Source organism: Sander vitreus, chromosome 24 (assembly GCF_031162955.1).
Source record: "Sander vitreus isolate 19-12246 chromosome 24, sanVit1, whole genome shotgun sequence".
Lineage (NCBI taxonomy): Eukaryota > Metazoa > Chordata > Actinopteri > Perciformes > Percidae > Sander > Sander vitreus.
The window spans coordinates 3,609,256-3,633,606 of NC_135878.1; the positions used below are offsets into that span (position 1 = coordinate 3,609,256).

At 41.7% G+C, this 24,351-nt stretch overlaps 1 protein-coding gene across 1 annotated transcript in view; it reads right to left on the reverse strand.

Annotated features, from left to right (window-relative positions):
• Positions 1-3,263: 3,263 nt before the first annotated feature.
• Positions 3,264-24,351, reverse strand: part of LOC144512905 (vang-like protein 1) — a 49,593-nt gene continuing 28,505 nt past the window's right edge. The window contains exons 4-9 of the mRNA XM_078243878.1: positions 16,141-16,572; positions 15,371-15,546; positions 9,183-9,316; positions 5,908-6,061; positions 5,522-5,759; positions 3,264-5,128 (exon numbers count right to left, since the gene is read on the reverse strand). Coding sequence (XP_078100004.1) covers positions 4,868-5,128; positions 5,522-5,759; positions 5,908-6,061; positions 9,183-9,316; positions 15,371-15,546; positions 16,141-16,572 — 1,395 coding nt within the window. The 3' untranslated portion in view covers positions 3,264-4,867. The remainder of the gene's footprint in view (positions 5,129-5,521; positions 5,760-5,907; positions 6,062-9,182; positions 9,317-15,370; positions 15,547-16,140; positions 16,573-24,351) is intronic.

Genomic DNA, 24,351 nt, shown 5'->3' on the forward strand with positions numbered 1-24,351 from the left:
CGTCATTGACATAATGCATTCCCTAGCCCCTTACCCTAACCTTAACCATCACAACTAAATGCCTAACCTTAACCCTTACCCTTACCTAACCATAACCTAATTCTGACCTAAATCCTACAACCAAGTCTTAACCCTAAAACAGCCCTTCAAAGTTGTGGGATCCAGCATTTTGGCCCTACAAAGCTGTCCGGACCCCACAAGTATACTGGACTCCCGGTTTTTGAACCCCACGAATATAGTTAAACAAGAACACACACACACACACACACACACACACACACACACACACACACACACACACACACACAAACATACACACAGACACCTCCTCACTCCCAAAGGATGAGACAGGAGGAGAGAAAGGATGAGAGCAACACATAGCGGGTGGGAGGGTCTAACAGGTTCAATATAAAACGGCAAAAGAACAAAGAAAAGACAGGCGTAAGATGTGTTAAGGGTGTAGATTTCTGTTCAAAACTTAAGCCGCTAGAAGGATTTCCTCTCACGTCTTGATCTGCAGATAACCAAGTCATTACCAAACAAATATAGAGGGAAGAATGAAGGTAAGAAAAACATTCCATTTAGATGCAAATGCTCATTTTCCTCTCTCTTCACCTCTCTCCTCCTCGCCCCGGCCCTACACAGAGCAGGCGGGTACGGGAGGGGGATTAAGCCTAGGACAGATGAGTTCCGACAGGCGGCCTCGCATCCCAGGCTCGCCGAGGTATGAGGTTGTTTGTTTTCAGCACCGGACACCGACACGGACATTCATTTACCCGCAAGGCCCGGCTGCGCCACTCTGACAGGCTGATGGCAAGCCAATTACCATTGAGCTTCATGACAACAAAAAGCCCCCAAATCAAGGCCAAAAAAACGGAAGTTTTGCACCGGCCTGTCACACAGCAGGGCCAGACGCCTAATGGGCAGCGACAGAGCAGAGTGTTAGCAAGCCTACAGCCGGGGCGAGAAACTAGTGCATATGGAGATGCTGCGGAGTAAGTCTGGAAGACTATTGAAACTGCAATAGGAAAAAATGGCTATGCAGTTTGATTGCAGGGAACATGGGACAAATCTAAATCATCAGTGGGACACGTTTTCATTATGGAAGCCTAGAATGGCCGTGATCACAATAATCCAATTTTATTTGTTATCTCGTTATAAAAGTGTCCTTTTAAGGATTTTTTAATTTGTACTCAGAATGACTGTACGTTTTCACCTTTTTTTAATGGTTTTTGGAGTTTTGAACTCTTTAAACCAGGCAAATCAATCAAAACAGTAAATACTGAAATATATTAATTATTAATTGGTAAGTTAAATATACCATTAAAATCATGTTACAAACACTTTAATTGCAATTTTAAGGTAAAAAAAACAAGGAAGAAATCCATCCAGACAAAAAGACACAAAAAGCCTCAACAGACCAGAATGCAATGCAGCCATTAAGCATGTTGGATTTTGAGCACATAGTCCTCCTTTTCAGAAAAAAGGTTTGGTAGCTAAAAGTATTCATATACTAACCGGCCACCTGAAAACAGAAACTTCATGTTCCTTCTGAGAACTGAGAGACATTCTGGGATATGTAGATAATCACAAAAGAAGGTAAAAGGAGAGGAGCAGTGAACCACGATACAAGGCAATCAAAACTCATTTGTTTTCACATGGTAGGAATATACAAGGTGGAATTTCTGCACAATACAATCCCATACGGCAGTTTTACAAATGTTCATAAAAATGTTTATTTCTTTTTACAACTACGAATGCTGTGAAACTGAAACATGTCTTACATTGCAATGTCACGTCATCGTCATACAGCTGTCCAACAACAACCAAACCGTGGCAACAGCATGACAGATGGTGGTGATGATGTACAGGAGAGGGGCAAAGGCTGGTCGTGTGAACTGGAATGGCAAACATACATACATACACACATGCTTGTTAACATAAATAGATACAGTGTAAAAACAGGAGGCACGGTCACATTGGGATCACACAAAATCCATCTGTCAGTAGGTACAAAGTGTGACCAGTGGCAGGTGTTTCAATTCAGATACGTGCTGTTTGCAGTAAACGGCAAAAGTGTTTTTGGGAGTTCTTCCCCATGTGGTTGAACGGTTACACTTTTGCTAAAATTAACAGTGTCTTTGCGTTTGATGTGAAAACGTGTTGCTGCTGCGCTCAGGCAGATAAACAAACTGACAATATTAGGTTTACCAGCCAGGGGGCAGTAGGGGACAACCCTGCTCACAGCCACAGAAGATATGATCAGTGTGACAGTTTTCTTCTTGAGGGAGTTACACATAAACTCAGTGTGACAGTTATGACAGGGACAGAGTGCTGAAGTAATCTAAAAAAAAGTGTCATTTTAGTGCCATTAGCTTAATTTAACTGTGTTATTCTGAATTTACAAGATAGGCTGATTCATCAGGTGAAAGAAATAATTACAAAAGTCCCTTCTGACCTCGAGGGATTCAATGTGAGCATGTTTGTCAGACAACAGAGGTGACACAAGGTAGTAAAGGAAAACCAGACGGTCCAGTTGGGAAGGGTTCCGCCCTGCTGTAGCTCTCATTATTGGTACACACTCTGTTGATTCTTTATCATCTATAATGTATTCTAGTGATACAAGCAAACCCTGTGACGCCTGACAGATTACATCGCACTTTAAATACCATAAATTCTCAAATATTGCCCTTTATTCAGAACCATTTGCCCTGATATCTTTATAAATGTAGTATGTCAGCTTCAACAGCACTAGTTCCATCAGTGCAGCAACAGTCTCTTCACGTGTTCTTCTTAGCCTTTTCTCCCGAACGATGTTAAGCTGCCATAACTGCAAAACACATGGTTTGATTCCTATCTAAGGACCTTTGTTGCATGTCATATCCTTCTCTCTCCCCTTATGGTTATTGTCTTTGACATTGACTATGATCAAAATAAAAATTCAGCTTTCCGCTATAGGTATGCTTTTAATGTGCAAAAATATGTGTTGTCTAACATCGACCAGGAGTACGGCAAAGACGAAACATCCTGAGTTAAAGGTGCTGTAGGTAGGATTGTGAAGATCCAGGACTTTTTGAAAACAGCTGTTTGAACATCAACAACTTCTCAGTCCCTCCCCCCTTTCCGCTAAAGCCCAAATGGTCTCTGGCCTCACTCCCACAAGGGAGAATGAATGCGTGTGCATGAGCAGTGATTGTCACGCGGTTAGCCCCGGCCCTGATTGGTGCATGTCCCTGAACGAGGGCGTATTTTTGCAGAATTGCACTACAGGCTGTAGGTGGTGCCAGAGGAGCCGGACTTTTTTTAATGACCTGCTTCATGTAGTTCTACTGGAACATAGGGTCAGTTTCAGCAAATATGACAGAAAGTTAGTTTCATAAGTCTTACCTACTGCACCTTTAATTAAAGTATGGAAACATTTCTGTTAATATAAACTCAGAGCAGCAGAAGGGTGAGTATGACACAACTCTGTTGTACTGATAGAATTAGTTAGTTATGTGAGCTGTAATTCCACCCCGTTAATGTTTTTGGTTTTACCTGGCCTAGCGAGTGGCCTTTACTTGTTCATGCTGACTAAGCTTACTTGAATACCGGCTTTTATATGAGAATTTACGCTATTTAGATTTTCTGCTATGTAACCCACAGAGGAGGAATTGTGGTTTGGAGTAATCAGTAGTACTTTTTATTAGTGACATCAAGGCTCTGTCTCTCGTCCTCGCTGCCTCCCCTCTCCGTCATGTCAGGCAGATAACGGCAGACATGAAAGCCCTGAGAAGGTTACTGAACCGATGAGGCAGGGCAAATGTTTTTGGGCATGCGTTCACCTCTGAGAGTCTCTTATGATACGGATCATTGCAAGTTCACCGCTGTGTTTACCATGGCATGTGTGTGTTATTCCCAACTGAAGTGGAAATATTTCAGATTTTGCTCCATTGCACCTGGAGACAAATCATGCACCAAAACAACTCAAAGCGATCCACTTTGGCTGCTAGAATTAGCACTCAAAAAGTGCTACTGTACGCCTCAGGCTGGACATGAGGCGGGTCAGAGTTTTACGTCCCAAATGTCAAGAAAAGCGTTTGTCTGGAGCTCTACAGATGTCCTGAAGTAGTGATGAGTAGATTGTGGAGAGGAAAACAGTCCGACATCCTTTTTGAGCAGGATAAGATCATTCGTTCCATCCTTTTTAGGCCTATTCTTTTCATTGATAAACATACATAAATGTGCATTTAATGCAAAGTCTGAAGTCTTTTTGTTAAATGCATTTAATTTGGTTTTCAAATGGAAAGAAATCCATTTACTTCTCAACATGTTGACGCCCAATAGAGCATCCGAATACTTTCAAATGTTGTAGACGAAATGGCAACACAGGCGGGATACTTGTCATGTGTTTCCATGAGGCTTCAAATATCTAAATCCGAGTCACACCATCACAGTCCTTAGTGGTTTGTCTGTATGTCTGTCTCATGGAAATAAAGACAGATTCTCTGTGGGGATTTCCTTAAATGTTCCCATCTTGTTTGGCTCCAGCATCTCAAAACAGAAAAGGAACGAGTGATTGTGTTGACACAAAATGACACGCGTGCATACACACTTACTGTACACACATATACACTCACACATACTGTATGTGCGCACAACCATGTGAGAGTCCACCGTGAGCATAATCCTGCTTCAATTCTTTCTTTTGATTCCATCAAAATCAAACTTAAAAAGATCAATATATTCAAACATGAGTGTAATATATAGATTCATATATAATATATAAAAAATCCAAAAAAGTACAAATAAAAACTGCAAACCCAAAGTGAAAACGTTTGAGAGCGACAAAACAGGGGGAGGAATAAAAAAAAGAAAGTTTGGAGTCCTACACGGAGGTTTCGGACTGTAGCCGCAGGACAAACTTGTGTGACTTGGGGTCAATGTATTCCTCTGACATCTGGATGTACGGAATCTTCTTTGTCGTCACCACCAGGCTGAAGTCCACACACTTGAGCAGGAAGATGGAGCCGTCCTTAAGGCCGCTGGTGACAGACGCCTCACTTATCAGTGTCCACTGGCGGGCCCGCCAATGGTCCCGGCTGTACTGCAGGGTGGGACCTGGCGTCAGGTAGCTCTCCAGGAACGCCTGGGTGGGAGGGATATATACAAACACACTTTTATTATATCTTAGACTGAGAAATCTACAATGCAAATGTGACCGTCATCAGAGACAGACAGACAGACACACACACAGACAGACACACAGACACACACACACACACAGACATTATATTGTATATATATATATATATATATATATATATATATATATATATATATATATATATATATATATATATAGCTTTATTGTCTATCCCAAAGCTGTGACAGAAATTCTTCTTCGACAGGGCTCATTAAAAACCCACACATTTAAAACATACAAAACATCAGCTTTACAGTGTCTATGATATGTTGTTCTGAGTTGTTATTGTAGAGGGAATGAAAGATTTCTTGTGAATGTTATGGTCAGAGGCTGGACCTTGGGCGTCATGTTGTTGGTGATGCAGAAGGCCAGGTGCTGCTGGATGCTCTCCATGCTGTGGCAGTGCTGCTGCTTGGTGGTCCTCAGGTACTTCTGCAGGGCGCGAGCCATGGATGGGAAGATTGCTTGTGCTGCCTCTCGAGGGTCCATCACGTCCCCTGGAGCCTTCTTCTGCTCCTCCTCACCATCTTTGCTTGATGTGTGTGACGCCTCTTCTATGTTCTTACCTGCTAAACTCTGAGAAAAAAAAGCAATAAAAAAGGTTCCACTCAGAGCTGGTATGAGTGGGACTGGGACTGCAATTTTGGGTTAACACTTGTTCCAGTCCAGTCAAACCACAGCAAATACATACAATCCCTACATAGATGCTTGAAATGAATTACCGTGCTTTGCGCTGCGGCTTGCGCCTCTGTTGCTCAGTGTTTCTCTGTGGCCACAGCTCGTTGTGGCTGGTGTCTCTGCGGCGTGCGGCGGCTGCGATCATGGCTCTGGACTGGGAGTGGACCAGTCCTGCTGCTGCTGCATTGTTCCCTGGACCTGTCATGACAAAGAGATAATACAGGATTGCTTACTATACGTGTGTGTGTGTGTGTGTGTGTGTGTGTGTGTGTGTGTGTCCTAATCTCACAGGTAAAGGCTTAGAGACGAAGGTAAAGGAACAAAGAAAGCCTTGGTGATGACATACAGTGCAACATGCTTTTAGAGTGGAGGGGTAGATTATTGATGCACATAAACCACGGTCCATTTCCTTTTATCACCAGCAATATTAAAACCCCAGGAGCTGATGTGTATAGCCACACAAAGTCGTAATTTTTAATTTTTCCGAGCACTGTGATCATTGGAAAATAAAAATAAAAAATACTGCTCACCCACACATGGCTATTGATATTCAAACATTCCCTTTACTCTGCCACTCGGTGCCTTTAGGGGGCACTGGGCGTCCAATTAAAGAAGTGTCTCGGACAACTTCAAAAGTTTACATTTTTGGAATTGGGATAGAAGGATGCTCAAGAACCCCGCCTGACGTTAATGCAGGTTAAAAGAAGGCAGAGCTGGTGAATTATTAATGCGGGGCAGGGATCATGCATGAACAGAATAATTCATAGGCGGAGAGGAGGGAGTTTTCGGCACACCCTGCTGTTGGTATTACTGCACTTAGATGGGATTTATGGGGGAGAAATATGATGAAAGCCATGTGTTGCCATGTCAGAAGCAGGTAAAATAATTGTTTTACCACTTTTAAATAAAAAGAACTCAAACAAAGTAATAAAGTGAACACACACAGAGGTGGGCAGAGTAGCCAAAAACTGTACTCAAGTAAAAGTACTGTTACTTTGTAGTTAAAGAAGTTTGTGAGGAAATGACATAATTTCCTGATTAGATCATTTCCGACATATACACCAGTATATTCTCTCCAGTATATCTCTCAAGTGTGATCACAAAAATCCCATGTGAATATTACCTTAATATTATTCTCTTTACATTCTGCCTGTTGTCTCCTATATGATATTATGATTTGGCATAACAAATCAGCAAATTAGATACGAGTAAAAAAGTATGCTGCATTAAAGCTACTCATTAAAACTACAAGTACAATTCTCAAAAAAGTTACTTAGATACATGTAATGGAGTAAATGCAAATTGTTACTTCCCACCGCTGAACACAATATACATGGTTACAGGTATTCCCTTTTTATGTACGCATCAACTGTGCCATAATGAAACATTTAAAAAATGCAAAACATATTAAAAAAAACATCAACATATTATTTGATTTGACTGTGGAATGGAAAAAAAATCATTCATGTACTAAAGAAAAGAAAAAAAACGCTAAATAACCTTAACATGTTTTCATTTAGTTCTGACAGAAAATGTGTATTGTATTAGACTTTGTTTCTTTGTTTGACCTTTAAATCTTTTCTTTCTTTGCAAACACTTTCTATCCGCTGGGATTCATTTCCAATTCCCAATATCTAGAGCTGAGAAAAGAAGATGGAGACCAAATCGCTTGTCAGGCGTTATAAAAATCACCTGAACCCATTTGGATGCAGTGTAACTGAGTGCTGTGGCTGCTTTGCGCTCAGGGCTTCACCACTCTTTAATCAAGGAAAGATTATTGTCTGTCCTTGAGTTCGACTTATTTATTACAATGTTGGTGCGGCTGCAGGAAGAAAAAAGGAATGGGAAGTAAAAGCTCCAGACAGTGATGATACAGAGAGCGAGGGAGAGGTCCCTGAGCAGCTGCTGCAGGATGAAAATGAAGGAGGATGAGACACGAGAGAGAAATGACAACTCCAGCAGCATAATAGCTATTGATTTATCAGCCATCTCCGCGACTGTCTCCCACTAACATTTGAGGGCAGGCAGAAGAAAGGAGGGAGACAAATGGCAGAAGACAAACAGCAAAACGAAGTGGTAGTCAAGTTAGTGCACTTGAGTGAAACTGGAGTACACTTGAGGGAGAGTAATCACTTAATATAGAGGGTTTGTGTTACATTCTGCCAGCTGTTGTAAGGACGACTTCAAACTTTTTCATCAACCTGTGGCATGCAAAGAGTGACGAAAAGTGGGGGACAGCGAGTGTGTGAAGCAGTGTGTTTCACTCAGTGACATTACTTCTGTGTGAACGGAGGCTTAGCTTCAGGGACGTGGATAGAGATTTAACGATGGCTTTTGTAAAGTGAACACCAGCAGTCTGTCAGGGTGCTTTAGTAAGTAGCAGCGCTGCATTTACTTACTGTCCAAAAGGTAGGCTATCAGTTTAGCTCTAAAGGCATCTTAAAGGGTTAGCATCAGTGTAAGGAGACACATAGGGAGAGGAGAGAGTACCAGAGGGTGTATTGAGGCACATATCAAATAACCACATTTGCACACGTTTGCATGTCTTTAACCATTAACTACAAATCACCTATGCTTTATTTTACTGTCGACAATTTTCCAATTATATGCTTGCAGATCCATTTCCTACCTTCCAGGCTGTTTTAGCACATTCCAGTACAGTATGGAAATCAACTTGCAGAGACTTGAAATGTGCTTTAGATAAGTGATCCGTCGCAGAAAAGTTAATTTATTGTTTCAGTTTTGAAAAAGAAAAATGTGGTCATTGGTCTTCTTTTATAATATACTAATATCTTTGGGTTTTGAACAAAACAACAAATTTCAATGCATCAAGATGGGTTTTGGGAAGTTGTGATGGGTGTATAGTCTGACATTTAATGGACCAAACAATAACTGGATTGAGCGAGTGTCAAGTGGATTTTCACATTATACTGAAGCAAATGTAAATGAATGGCTGCCTGAAAGAAATAATGGAACCTAAAAACATTATAACAAAAGTAATGGTTAGCTGCAGGCCTACAATAATCTAAACCAAGTTAACACTACACATTATTTAAAAATGAGCAACCTCTTCTGTGTTACAATGGATATACAGTACAGAGTGTTTTTTAACGTGCTAAATAGATCAAATCCTAATTATAGTATGTGTAATGTATCGGCATATATATTGACATAAACGACTAGAATTAGGAAGAAAAAGCAGACCTTACAGACTTCAACACACCAGAACACGCAGAAAAACCAAAGCACTGACAAAGACATAACATGGAGTTAAAAAGGCCATCCCACTCACCCTCGGCGGGGGCTGCTGGAAACTCACCATCCACGTTGTAGACCTTGAGGCCAGCCAGGTGCTTGGCTGCACGGGACTTGGAGGCGGAAAGCAACGCCGGGTTATTGACTGGGAAGTCACAGTAGTAGTGCTCTAAGATGGCCAGAGCTGCCCGCTGAATGCTGGAGAGGAGAAGAAATGGAGATGAGCTATAGCCAAGGGAACTGTTCTAGTTCAAATCCATGTAGCTCTATGCCAGTGTGAGAGGCTGAGCTCTAAAAATGGAGAGAAGAACGTGAGAAACATTAGCCACAGGACGTTTTTCACTTGTAATACCAAATGCTAAGAAATCCCTGCAGTAATTCGACAACTCTTCTTGCTGAATACAAAAGAACAGTAAAGAAAAAAGGAGAGGGCAAAGAGAGAAGGAAGTATTAGCTGAAAGACCTTTTTGGCTTTCTTTGAAAACTTGCTAAGACTGAAAAAAAACACCTTCTGGTATTTGTTGAGGACAGCGAGTATCATCTGCTGAGTGGAAGCAAGGAGGTGGAGGGGGGGTTTGGAGCCGGGTTGCAAGGGGGAGAGAGACATTTTCAAATGTAAATCACTTACTTTTTCAGAATAAACAACAGGACTTAAGTTAAACAAACCCCACATATCAACGTGAAAAAAAGAGAAACTACAACTGTAGAAAGAGAGAGGGGGAAGGACAGAAGGGGATGAAGAAGGAGGAAGGGAGATGAGAAACAAGAAGTCACCACCTGAGAACTAAAAGATCTAACAGTAATACTTCAATTAATGCCTTAGTGGGGAAGTCCCTTAATGCTGTGACAGCAGAAACACAGAATGAACAACAGACCACAACACTTCTAGAATAACTTGTATTAGTTAAATACAAAAAGAAACACAGAAAATAAAGGAGTCATCACAAGGGGAACGGGAAGGGAAGAAAGATGGGGGAAATGTTCTTAATGGCACATTAACACCGAGAGCAACGTGATCAACAATTCACTGGAACTCCTAAAACAACAAATCAGATTATGCCATTTCTTTGTTTCCAAATTATTGTGATTTTGCTTCAGCTTTTCCTGTTCATATCCGTTACCAGGATGTATGAAAGGGAGGGAATAAGTAGAAGCAGTCAGAGACTGATGTGTGCTCCGGAGCAGCAGCCACAGCCCCCGTCCTGATCCTTTACACTGTGGATCACGCAGCATGCCACGTCTTGTCCTACATAACACACCACTACTAAACCAATTGTACACAAGTAGAATGTATTCACGTTATACGACATAAATCATCAGCTCTTTTATAATATACTGCCTCCGTTTTCCTGGAAGTGAGCTGCATGAGAGATTAAAGAGAAGATGATGTTGCTTTTGAAAGAAGACATATAGTAACACAATCTTCCTATTACAAAAGTTACACTAATGCTCATTCTGTTAACAGGTTAATACCTTAATATTAAAGCTGCTCCATTTTTACATTAACCATGAATCAACTAACTACATGTAATATACAGGGAGTTGCTCGAAATGACGAACCCACACAGAATTATGGACTTTGCAGTTCCACTTAGCTTATTTATCTTGTAATTCATTGTTTCGGTTTAATGGCCAGCAGCTCTACTGTCATCATTTCCAGGTGCAAGAGGCAGCTGTTTTCAATTTAAAAAAGCTGTACACTTAGTGTACACTTTGTGCCCAGCACCAAACAGACAGGCAGACAAAGTTAGCAACCGGCTAGTGAACATAGAATAGCATTTAGCGGCTAAAGAGCTAGTAAGATATAACAGAGCTAAAAAAGAGTGAATATGGGACTTCAATTCATTAGGTGGACACGAACATGATTCTTAATGAATGATGTTAGTCTGTATCTGCTAGATATACAAAGAAGACAACGTTTGATAAAACATGTTCACCATTACAATTTTGTACAGTAATACTATCACCAATAAAATCAATGAATGCATAAATATTAATGTTGTTTTAAAGCATACTGCTCTGTTGTGATGCCACAAAAGCCAGTTCCTATGACCTGCATTTGGCTGAGAGGACGGCAGCAGATGTTGACAACTGTTTACTGACCCACAACACGACTTTACTGCTCAACACTGGGCCCCTTTCGTTCTGTGTTTGTATGGATGTATTCATAGGTGTGTGAGCCCTCACTGCGTCATTCTTATGGGCCACGTGGAGAGCTAACTCAATATACAATACATGAACAACAGCACATGCTAGCCTGCAGCATGCGCTTCCTATTATCCTAAATCAGGATCACAGTATGACATCCGAGCCACTGATTAAAGCACTTATTACATATTTTCTGACTTTGTGTAACTTCAATTCCTTCCTCTGAACAAGTGATGGGTCATTTCAAATACCACAGGCAGATACAACCCACCCAGGTAGCGAGTCAGAATTAAAAAGTCATTCATACTGATTTCTTACTGCTTTGCCGTCTGGTGTCACGTGTAGAGCTGACAGTCACATCATGACAGGCTAACAGAGTTACAACTAGGGTGTAAGAAATCTTTTTTTTTTTTAGTTTATGTGCAAAAATATTCATATTTCGTGCTTAGCAGTGCCTGACTTTTTGCTAGAAGCTAACAATGTAGCTATGGCTGAACTTTGGCCTACTTTAGCATATAAACATTAGCTCACTAAGAACCTGTGAACCACAATCCCAAACTGGCAGTTTGATTTTCTGTGTACTGAATTGTTTACCTAAAGTAAAGTTCTTTGACTTTGATCCCAATATATCGCCTTACTCACAGTATCAAAATATATTGCAATATATTGAATCGTGACCCATGTATCGTGATACGTATCGTATCGCCAGCTTCTTGCCAATACACATCCCTAGTTAACAGTTTAAAAATACACAACTTGCGAAAAGAGGATTGGGGTGTCTGTTAATGTTCATCAATAGAATTTCACTGCATCGGAAGAAAATGAAAAACAGAAAGAGAAAATGGTAAAAACAAGGGGGCAATGCCTCCATAAAGGCTCCTCTTCAAATTTTCTGAAGATTAATGTTTTCCAATTTAGTCTTGTTCATGCAGGGGAACTTTTTATTTTCCATTTAACTAAGTCACAATGGTAAATTGTCTTTTGTACACAAATTACAAGCCTACAAAGACCAACTATTGCTGTAGTTTACAGCCTAAAAAAGATCCCCACTGTGGGTGTGTAGACCTTGATGATAGTGGGATAATGATGCTGTTGTCGTTATTTGGACAAAATATTTCAATTGTGTTTACCGGCCTTTATACTGGAGCGTGGTCCAAGAAACAGGTTTTACTCTATTATTGGATACCTGAAGGTCCATTGTAGGAAAACAAACACATCAGACGGTGTATTTATAGCAAGGCTGGAGGCAGTGCTCATTTCTGCCACAGGGGCAGCAAGGAGTGATAGCAACTCCCACGGTTAACTCAAGAGACCCAGGCTGCCCCTTCCTGCATTAAGCATTTAGACAGACAGGACCATTGTTTAGTGGCTACTTGTGTAAGTGCTGAGTCAGAGTTTCTGCCGCTGCCTAACTTCGATCAATTATTAAGCCACGCAAACATTGCACACAACCATTCAAACCAAGCAGCTCCCCTGGCCTACGTAGCAGCATCTTACGCTGAAATAAAGAGTAACTGCAGACTACTTTGTAAACCAGTTGCCTTTGAGACCAAGGTAGACGACCATTGCCTTCTGTCATGTTGCTGCTCAGGACTGACCAGTCAGAGAATGTACACTGGGAAGTCCCCAGCAGTGAAAGTGTTTAACCCCCACCCTCTCTGGCTGTGAGGAATGCGTTCATATTCAACTTGGGCACAAAAAAGGCTTCCTCCGGTCTTCAGACTGGCATCAAAGGCCAGGCACACATAAACAATCCTTCAGGGCCCCAGGGCCCAGGCTAGGTCTTCATTATGATAAGGCAAATCATGGATGTCAGAAAAACAGGAATGTGAGCAGCAGCCGGCGCCTGTTAGTAGAGGAGATACATGAGAAATTGGATAAGAAAATACACCCCCTCGTGTCTGGGTTTCTCTGAATGATGCATTGTTCATGTTTGTGGCTACATGTGCATGGATCATTAGCATGTATGTGGTGCAATTAGCCATGCACAGACACTCATGTGTCTATGTTTGTGCGTGTCCATGCATGTGTGTCAGGCTGACCAGATGCTGTGCCCCAGTCCGCAGGGAGCACTAATTAGCAGTGTGTTTACAGTCACAGACAGACAACAGAGTGAGGCCAGGCCTGCTGTTGGCCAAGCAGGATGAATGGCACAGTTTACAAAAGGACAACACCCCCAAGGCAGCCGGCAAACACACCAAACAGAACATTACACACACACACGCACACACACAATTTGCACTTTTCGCCAAAATATGCAGATATATCTTACCTGTGTATATGTCTGACCATATTCAGCTTTACTGTATATAACATAGTCGGGTTCGACTGCAGTCATTCTGACATACCCCCCTAAACACTGTGGGTGCAGGGCACATAAAGTATGAACCAGTCCATCTGCAACTACAGAAAGATACAGACCTTAGCATAAGAGTAGATATAGGATAAGATTTCATCCATCCTGTCATGTCGGTCCATCTATAAATCCATCAGGCTTTATTAGTTGCCCATAAGCAGTGTATGTCAGAATGGGGGCTGCATATTAATACCAGGGAGCAACAGGAGAGCTGCTTGGCTAAAAATGGGATCTTCCTGTTTTTCCTCTGACACAGTACGGTCATAAAAACCTGGTTGGTCTAGTCTGAGCTGTTCTTTCCTACACACACAGACACACACGCACACACATACACCTTTCTTTCATTCCCACATACATTTTAGAATACTTCAACACTACCCGCCCATTTACTATTAATCCCACGTTCTGTATTCTGCCTTTCACTGCCTCCCGTAGCGTTCTCCCTGCCTCAGTCTCTTGCGTCTTTCCTCTGTACTCCGCCCTTTGTCTGCAGGAGTTTCCTCTCTGAAGTCTTCCCCACCCTCCTTTTTTCTTCTGACACAATTTCCTCTCCCAATCAGCCACTTTGTCTACAAGCCTTTGTGTCTCTGCATTTTCTTCCATCTCTGGCTAAACTGTCAATCTCCCTTTCTACTCGATCACCACTCTTTTTCAAGTAAGGCACATCCCTCAGTTTCTACACTTTCCTCTATGAGTTCCTTCCTCCCATTTCCGAGTATGTAACCAGTGAGTTCCCTCTTCCTTTCTGTAATGTCTGTATGTCTCTAACTTGAGGTGTCCCAGTTTCTGTCTTTCCTTCTGCCTTCATCTCACCCACATATTCTCTTTTCCCTCCCTTTCATCCCCCCACTTTCTCCTCATCTATCCCCTGGTGGCTCACATCAACCTAGCTCTCTTTACCTTCTGTCTTGTCCCTTCCTCTCACTCCTTCTGCCTTCAATCGCTACATGCACAGAGGTCACCTGGGTATTCTGCTACCTTGCTTGCATTGCTAACAGCATCCATTAAGTAAGGGATAATGTAGAGCGAGCCGGTCATTACTGTGAATTAGAACCCTGACAGGGTGATGCAGGACCCCGACGCAAAGGGGTTCAATGTGCATTAACGACTCGCTTGTGGCGACATTATCCCGCTTATTACACGGCTGCTTACTGAAGAAATCAATCATTTGACAAAACATATTGATTTTAAAATGATTTAATTGGTTTAAAAATGGTCCCCCAGAGTCTAGGATCAGAACTGTGTCCATAATGGCGGTCTGCTATACAGAAATACCAGACGGTAGAATGCCATGATTGACCAATCAGAATCAAGTATTCAACAAAGCCATGTAATAATTCTTATTCATCTGTGCCACTGTTTTCCAAAAGATATTAAAAACGTATAAATGAGCCACACTGTTGCATTGGGTGACATGTTCCTTCATCAACATGAACACATAGACTTTAGTTTATTTTGACTCAACCCCATGTACAACATCCTGCTGCCCAAATTACCCACTAGAGCACCAAATGTGTTAATCTGCAGCTGAAAATAGACCCCAACATATTCTTTTTTTCCACCTGTTTGAGTAATGTTTGTTAAAAACTACAGAGTCCAGCTGTTGTAGGAAATGACTGAGCCTTTGAATAGTTAATAACTCTCAATAATGACCATTTACACAAATCACTGAACATGTCTGCCATGATTTGAATGAACATGAGGATACAACATCAAACAACTATAAGTTGAAACACTGTGCTTCTCACCTGAGCTGTCCCAGGTTGTAGTGCCGTATCTCGCCATCTGTGGAGCGTGTGACGCACACCGAGAAGCACGGCTGGAGCTGCCGGAGCTCCAGCAGGACGATGGCCAGGTAGTGGATGAAGAGCAGAGCATCCACTAGCGACACGGCATACTGCACAATGCCCTGGTAGTTCTCGTCCTAGGAAGGATGATGTTTTAAGGGGTCATTTGTAGCTCTTAATGGAACATATGTACACAATACAGAACACAGACAAGATGCAAATCAGTAAACACGTGCAAAGACATTTCCAAAGCATAAAATACTCCTGCAGGGTTAAAAAGGAGATCATACACATGTAAGACAAAATGTAGAGCATATGAATATTAAGCTACATTTCAAAGGATTGCAAGCTTTTTAGACCCTGTTTCTGTGTGTTTTTTCCTACATGCATTCTGAATGAGGGGCCAACTGGGATTTTAAATTATGACTCACACAGTAAACACATTGCACTGGGGAAACCAAATATCTGTTTTGGTTGTTTGTGATTTTGTTGAGCTTCTAAAAAGGCATTAAAAATGAATGTGTCTGCAATATATGAGACCTCTCCCACTGCTATTGGAAACATTTGTTTCTGTGTGTGTGTGTGTGTGTGTGTGTGTGTGTGTGTGTGTGTGTGTGTGTGTCTGTAGACTTGAATTCCCATATATATTTTTAGTTGGTTAGTTAGAGTGTACACTTACAAGCAATGATAGCTATACTATTTCATGCCTGCATTCCCTTCTCTTAACCCACCTGTGAGTCAAGTATTCTGACTCCGTAGAACAGCCAATAGGAAACCACGAAGAGCAGCACCAGCACGGCGAGCAGCGCCCGGAAAACAAAGACCCGCGGGAGGCCGGCCCGCGGCGGCCTGAAAAATAACGCCCAGACAGCCAGAAGCAGTATGAGCAGCTTGAAGGCCACGGAGATAAACAGGCCTTCGCAGGCCGTGCCGCAGCTCTGCAGCTTCTCCGGCCAGAGGAGGTGGGGGAGCACCAGGAAGGCCAGCGGCGTCAGGAACACCAGCAGGCCGAGGATCACGGCCAGGGCCAGGGTGAAGTAGCGGCGGCAGTCCAGCCCCACGCTGTCCTCCAGGTCCTTGGTGATGCGAACAATGTCCTCCTGAGAGAGGCTGTGCTCCGATGTGCCCGTGACGGCTGTCGTGGTCTCGCCCCAGTTGTCATCCTGAAAAATGAAGGAAACGAAGAAAAAAAAAGGATTTAAGGTAAAGGGTACATCCTAATTCCCGTATTTTATCACTCTTTGCTTCTTGATCTTGACTAGAAAGAGACTGAACCGGTCTGCCATCATAAAAGGATCTTCTAATGCTCATATTTCTGCTGGACAGTGCTTTACTGGATCGGATAACTATATATTTATTTTTGTTTTGTTTTTGTGAATGTCTATATTCTGTATATTTGTCATATTTCTTTTCCATGCAGTTGTGTAGGTCAGTGTATATGTATACAGTCTTATACATTTTTAACATATATGTATGTAGACATGGGATTTATTTCCTTTTTCCTAAGGGTGCAAACTGGCCAAACTGATGATTCTTCAGATGATGCCTGGGAGAAACAAAAAGGTCTCATTTTAATAAAAACGTGTTTCCGAGATTCACAGATTTCCTCGCGTCTTCAGTGAAAGGAAGAATGAAAGGAACCGAGATGCACCTGGTGGCTTCAGCAGGTCTAGCAAATGCACAATAACAAAACCACAATGGTAGAGTGGGGTTTGGCTCAATAAAGCTACGTTGCTCAAGGGGGAAATGTGAGTGAGAGATGGCATTGGAGGATTGAAAATATTAGGAGAGAAAGCTTTCATCTGACCTGTACTGCATCAGACTTAGTAACATTTTCCTATAGCCGGGGCTGCATTATTTTTTGCTTTTGACGTCAGCTCAACAAAAGGCATGGAAGGTTATTTCCAAGCACGTGAGAGAGAAAGGGAATAGAAGATAGGAAGTGGAAAAAGTAAACAGAGCGAGCTGCCAACTGGGCTATGCACTGACGTCTGGGTCTGACTGCATCCGCAGATAATGAGGGTCAGCGGAGTCGGAGCAGAGCCGCTAGAACAAGAAAGATAAGGACTCTTTACACAGCAGTAATAACAAGCTGCTAACGTGGCTCTGTGAATGGCTGAGTGCTGCCCCTGCCAGTGAGAAGGGAACTGATAATGTACCGCCATCAGCTACAACAACATTCAATAACCAAAGGCATTGTCGCCAAAATGCAATACAATTGTAGAATCCTATTTTAAGGATTGTATTAGCCTCGCACTAACAGAGAGGAGATGCATTATGATCACTTTAGACTGAGGTTGGTTGGGAGGTAGAGGAGGAGGCTGATGGTGCATTGGGACAGAGAATACCCCACTGGCCTCAGGGGTTAAAACAGCAGAGAACCAGATAAAGCAGAACAATGGGAGGACCCAGGCAGAATGCTCAGGTAGTCTTTGAAGCTGCCAAGTATACTCATACACTAGAATAACATTTTCACTATTCAAAATAGCAATACTGCGTACACAAATATACTGGATGGGAAGAAAATCTGAGGAAAATTCATGTTTGCGCCATTATTTTTTTTTACCGGATAAAGATGGTGAGACATAAAACCCAGGTGAAAAGCAGTTTAAAAACAATCCAAGTATCATACGGTGGAAACCAAAAACGTGATGCAACATTTTCTATTCATGGCAACATTATTATTCATGGGAGACAACATGTTACATGTTGGCTTGTTGGTATAGGTTTTCACTGACTGTCTTGTTGATGATGTCCAGCACTGAAAACTGTCTCAGTTTCATCTGACCTTTGACATGACAATGCGGTTGTAAATATTCATCTCCCCGTCTGCACTGCTGTAGAAAGACTCAAACATCATGAGCGACCGATCTCATGAGCTGTAAACCAGACGGTGGAATGCATGACTCGGGTTCAAAAGGTCAAAGAGTGAAGAGTTTAAGACGCCTGACATTTAGGTGTGCTAGAGAGCCAAAGTGTCTGCATCTCATTTATTCATGCAAGTGAATAGTAGACATTTAAGCAAATATAAGATTTAAGTCAAACTGAAATCAAAATTAATTTAGAATGTAATTCCCTGAAGTTTGACTTGACATGTGTCGAAATTACAATGGATCGAAGTAACAATGGCTCAACATCATATCAAGTTTCATATTTAATTTGGGATTCTGAGGAGATTAATATTGCGTTCCATTTGTGCTCGGTACTCGGATTTTCCGAGGTCAAAGTCGGAAACACGCCCCCTGACTCGGATTTCCGAGCTTGGAACTCAGGCAACCATCGAGTAGCCCGAGCTAGAAATCCAACATGGCTGCTCTGTGCATCAACAGTTGTGAAAGCTGTAGTAATGTTATTTGTGTCTTACTAAATCAGTCGTAAACACAGCGCTGTCCGTATTCTATCTGTGGACAATGTTTTTACGCTGTTTGTATGCACAGAAACTGCGCAATGCGTTGTTAACAACTGGCATTGCTAAAAATGGCTGACCTGGCTAGAGCTAACGAAAACAATGTAAATCAGATTTGTAAATGGAACGCATTCAACTCGGGTGTGACGTCATTCCCAGCTTCAGCTTCCGAGTAAATAGAACGCACTTTTGTATCTGACAGAATATAGTTGGTACAAATGTCCGATAACACAATGCAACATACACACAAACATAAATAATGCATATTTCAGTCCACTCAATTGGAGTGGAGATTGCTTTTTAAACAACGATGAAAGCCACTTCATTAATAATGAGAGAGGCGGACTGAAGAGGCCCTCAGCCTCTCCACAGAGATTTATGCAATAGACCTTTTACTCACATGAAGCAATTATCCCCTACAGAGTACAAAAGTAAGCAACCATTATTTTCTTGTTGTATTAGCAGAAATAAGTGGTCAACAAAAGGTGAGCCTCGACCATTGCTTACACGAAGATTCACAAATCATCAGGGATGACAACTAGCATTCCAAAGCGGTTACACGGCAGCACTGGAGATATTTTGTCAAAACGAAGGTTTGAAGCCGTTTTACATAAAAACAGAAATGTTTTAATGTCTCCTGATGGAACTTTTAAAATCTAAAATGTACAAATGTTTTTTGAAATGGAGCCACTTGGTGTTGAGTACAGTGCGTCTTGACTGTTGACAGATTCTCAAGTCTTAATCTTGTCTGACTACCATCTAGCTGGTGAACACAAGCATGCTCCGTGTGTGTGTGTGTGTGTGTGTGTGTGTGTGTGTGTGTGTGTGTGTGTGTGTGTGTGTGTGTGTCTGAGAAAGGAAATCAAGAGGCATTACTTGTAAGGAAGAGTGTCGGACCCTGTGTACCTTGAGAAAACCCAGGGGAGACACATGAGTCACAGCTTCTCATGCCGACACTCATCAACACTCATCGCTCATAGCGCTTGTTTCATACCTCTGAATCACACACTGCTTAAGGACACCCTTTAGGAAGTCTATCACCAGTTGTACACAACAAGGACTTACAAAAGACACATCAGGGTAAAATGAAGTGATACTGCAACTACAGTAGAGTCACTTTTTAAAGCAAAAAAATAAATCCACTAGTTCCAGCTCCTCCAACGTGAATATTTTCTGGGTTTTTTAGTCTTCTATGATAGTAAACTGAATATCATTGGGTTTTGGACTGTTTGTCAGACAAGACAATTTATTTTAAGATGTCACCATGGGCTTTGTGAACTTGTAGTGGACACTTTTTTCGCTGACATTCTACAGAGTCCGACAAGCACAAATAATTATTAGATGGATCAATAGTGAAAGTCGTTAGATGCAACCTGCTCTGAGGCACCTTTGGTGTCACACACGGCTTCCTATTTCCACTAAATCACACAGATAATGATTACAGGCTGTATTGAAAAAACACATCTGTATGTCTGACCCCTAAAAACAAACTAGAGCCAGGAGACGGTTAGGTGTGCTTAGCATAAAAGACTGAAAGCAGGGGAAGAAAGCAAGCCTGGCTCTGTCAGATGTTAAAAACCCATCTAAGGATCTCTGAATTTGACTAATTAACACATTATATCTTGTTTCCCTTCCTGGAATCTACCCTGAGATAATTATGTCCTGGCTCCATGTTAATAGCTAAATGGACAGTCATGAGAGTGGTATCAATCTTCTCATCTAAGTCTTGGCAAGAAAGCAAATAAGCGTATATCGCAATATGTGGAATAGTTGTTCATTCATTTAGTTGATTTTTTGACCAATCGTTTTAGCTCTACTAGTAAGCATTGATAAGTACATTAACAGAACCTTGTCTGATGTTCCAAATAATTTAATATGAAGCAAAATTGGTGAGAAGATTCAAATTGGTCTTATCGCTACTAGGGCTGGGCGATATGGAGAAAATCAGATATCACGATATTTTTGACCAAACACCTCGATATCGATACCGCAACAATATTGTAGTGTTGACTATTGGTGCTTTCACAAAATATTTACACAATGAGATTTTCGATAAATAATCATCAGTAATGTGGATATAATGACTAAGTGGGTAAAGACAAATAATATAACAGTTACAACAGTCTGGTGAGTTCAGAAAATTACATAACTTTACTGTAATACAGCCTTTAAAACCAGGAAAACACAACACTTATGCCATATTATGATATCCAAAATCTAAGACAATATCTAGTCTCATATCACGATATCTATATAATATTGATAACAGTAGCTCAGTCAGTAGGGATTTGGGCTTGGAACCGCAGGGTCGCTGGCTCAAGTCCCCATACGGAGCAAAGTATGGTGGTGGACTGGTAGCTGGAGAGGTACCAGGCACTGCCAAGGTGCTCTTGAGCAAGGCACCAAACCCCCAACTGCTCGGGGCGCCTTTCCATGGGCAGCTCCCTCACTCTGACATCTCTCCATTAGCATGTATAGGTACTGAGCATGTGTGTGTAATTCAGGCCTGTGTGTAATAACAACAGTGTATCATACACTTGGAATTGCGGGATTAATAATAAAGTATACATCATATATTGCCCAGCTCTAATCGCTACTATGCTCTTCTTCAAGGTATCCACAAATTGTTGTTGTTGGATCCTTTACTACTCTTCCTGGGCTTTCCCTCAGCCTGCACGGCTAAAAATAGTCATTAGTGACCCACATTTCCTGGCGGGATTAACCAACCAACCACCACAGGCTGATCTGGTTCAGTACCAGCAGCCAAGGAGGCCCAGTCCCATTCATCACATGAAAATAGGTGAAACTGAGAGGAGCAGTGAAGGTAGAGGAAACAAAGAGGAAAAGGGCGAGAGCGCGACAGAAATATTCGATAACAAGACAGCCAATTAAAGGGAGAGGGATTGATCCAGAAAGGGAGGCAAAGTAAGGCCAGTGGCAGTTCAAGGGCCAGACAGGATTACCGCACACAAACCAACATGTGAAACCCTACGCTCACAACTACGTATGTGTCACGAATATACGCACCTCAACTAAACACCTGTCAGGTCTACTCTTGTCCTACGTCTGCAGTGATTTATTCAACTCAGACAAGGTTTAACAAGCAATTCCTCTGATCTGGGAGGAGGTGGGGCGTTACGGTGGAGACTAAACATCTGAATAATGGAAACATCCGATATGACGTGTTCTCACATACCACTCAACAAGAGAAGAGAAAAATGAAAAAAGGGTTGGAGACAATGTCAATATCAACAAAACACATGGGAGATGTAGGAGAGCAGAGTACAATGTGGTGTCTAGCTAAAAGTGGCGGCTTGTATTTTTCAAACTAGCTAGTAGAAACTGGATGATAAACCAAATAGCTATGGTTGTAGGCACCGATCTTAAATAGTAATCACCCATTACAGGAATAGATTTGGGATTCTTGCTGAGAAGGAGATAAGAAGATTGATACCACTCTCATATCGGTCTCATATCTGTCTTAAATATGAAGCTAGACCCTGAGGCTTAGCATAAAGATTGAAAGCAGGAAGAAACAGCTAGCCTGGCTCTGTCCAAGGTGAAAAAATGTCTACCAGCACCTCTAAAGCTCACTAATTAACAAGTCTCGTGACTTCAATGTGCTAATTAGTACACTACTACTTTGTGTCTTTATGCTAAGCTAAGCTGTCTCCAGGCTCTAGCTTCATATTAAGTGTAAAGACATGAGGGTGGTATCAATCTCCTCATCTAACTCTTGGCAAGAAAATAAGAATAAGCCTATTTCCCAAAATGTCAAACTATTCCTTTAACACGTCTTAGTGAATGAGACACAGCAAGCAGTAATACACTATCTTACAACTTTGCGATTACTTTGGCACTGCTTCAAAGGAAAACACCGGCAATTTGTCCAGCCACTAAGGAGAGCATAAAAAGTATGTATAGCCAGGAAACCAAAGCACGGAAAAAATACTGCGTCTAAAAAGAGCAGTAATCTAGCACTAAGGCAAGCATCCAAAACAGCAACATGTGCAGCCAACTCTTGAGGAAATCACTTTCTCCATCACACCCACCCAGGAAAAGACACAACATAATTAAAAACACTTGAATAGAGCAGTTACAAAAGCACGGCGAGAGCGGTTTGATAAGAGGAAGAATGCGCCGTCAAAGCATTTCTTTGATGAAATGTTGGCCAGGCTGGAAACTAAGTGCTGCAATATGATACAGTAACTGCTGAGCTTTAAACACATCCTGCACGACATTTGAACTGCACACAGGCATTAGTTTGGATGCATCATATTGCATTACAGGACTGCTCGTTGGGATTGGAGAGATTTCCTGATGGTACAGGCCCTCGCTCAAAAGGCCTTTAGGGTGTTTTTGATGATACATTAAATGGCAGTTCCAGCTGTTTTTGACAACAAAAAAATAAAACTGCTTACAATAATGCAAAATAACTACGTTTTGCGGTTAAAATCAGAGAAGCCAGTATATCTTAAACATACCGTTCTGAGGAGATTCTTTAGAACTACAATAACTAGCATAAGCCTTCAACTGGTTTATCACAAAAAACACTGAGCCGGTATTTATAGCACACTGAATACGTACACTAACATGCTATGTCGTTCATTTACAAAGCTTTCAGCTGTGTATTTTCTGCATTCTTCATCCACCAGAGTATAAATAACAGCTATTGTTTCTCACAGTAAATCAAAATATCCACTAAAAGCCTGTTTTCTGTTGTTCAGCTATAAGTGGGCTGCAAACAAAGCCCCTCGCTCAGTGCAGGAACCACTGCACTTAACTCACTCCTGGGAGGCAAGGTGTGTGTGTGGGTGTGTGTGTGTGTGTGTGTGTGTGTGTGTGTGTGTGTGTGTGTGTGTGTAAAATATAGCAACATGCATTCCCAAAGAGCTCTTTACAGCCATTTAAAACCACCGTCAAACTGTGGACAGCGTGCAACGCCAAGGGAAGCACTTCAAACAGTTTCCTCGACTAATTGGCAGGTGACAGTGACAGTGAGACAATGGGAGACTGGCAGCTGAGCAGCACTTGGTCGAAATGGAGTAGCCACAGAAATGTCGGTTAACCATCAGTACAGGGGAATAGAGAGAACTCAGAATGTGGTATGACAATTATAATGTAGTATTAGAGCATTAGAGTGAGAGCTGATGCAGAAACCTGGGCTAACTTTGTAGAATTACACTTGATGGTTGAAATAGTCTATTTAGGAGTAAAGACGTTCTTTGCTGAGTCGGAATAATAAAATGTCATTCATTACAATCATTTAAGTGGCTAGCTTGAAGTGCGCGAGCACTTTTTAAGAGACGTTCTGTTAAATGGAACTTCGTTTTGCGTGAAATAGCTCCACTAGGGCTGCAGCTAATTCTTTTTTTCATTATCAATTTCCACATAAGGTGATGTCATCAACTAATCAATTAATGAAGTAATCCGTGCCGCTATTATCTCCAGTAGCATGTGAAATTAACAACAAACTAACATAAATACGATTTAATATAGGAATTCATTAAAACATAAATATAAAATAACAGTGACT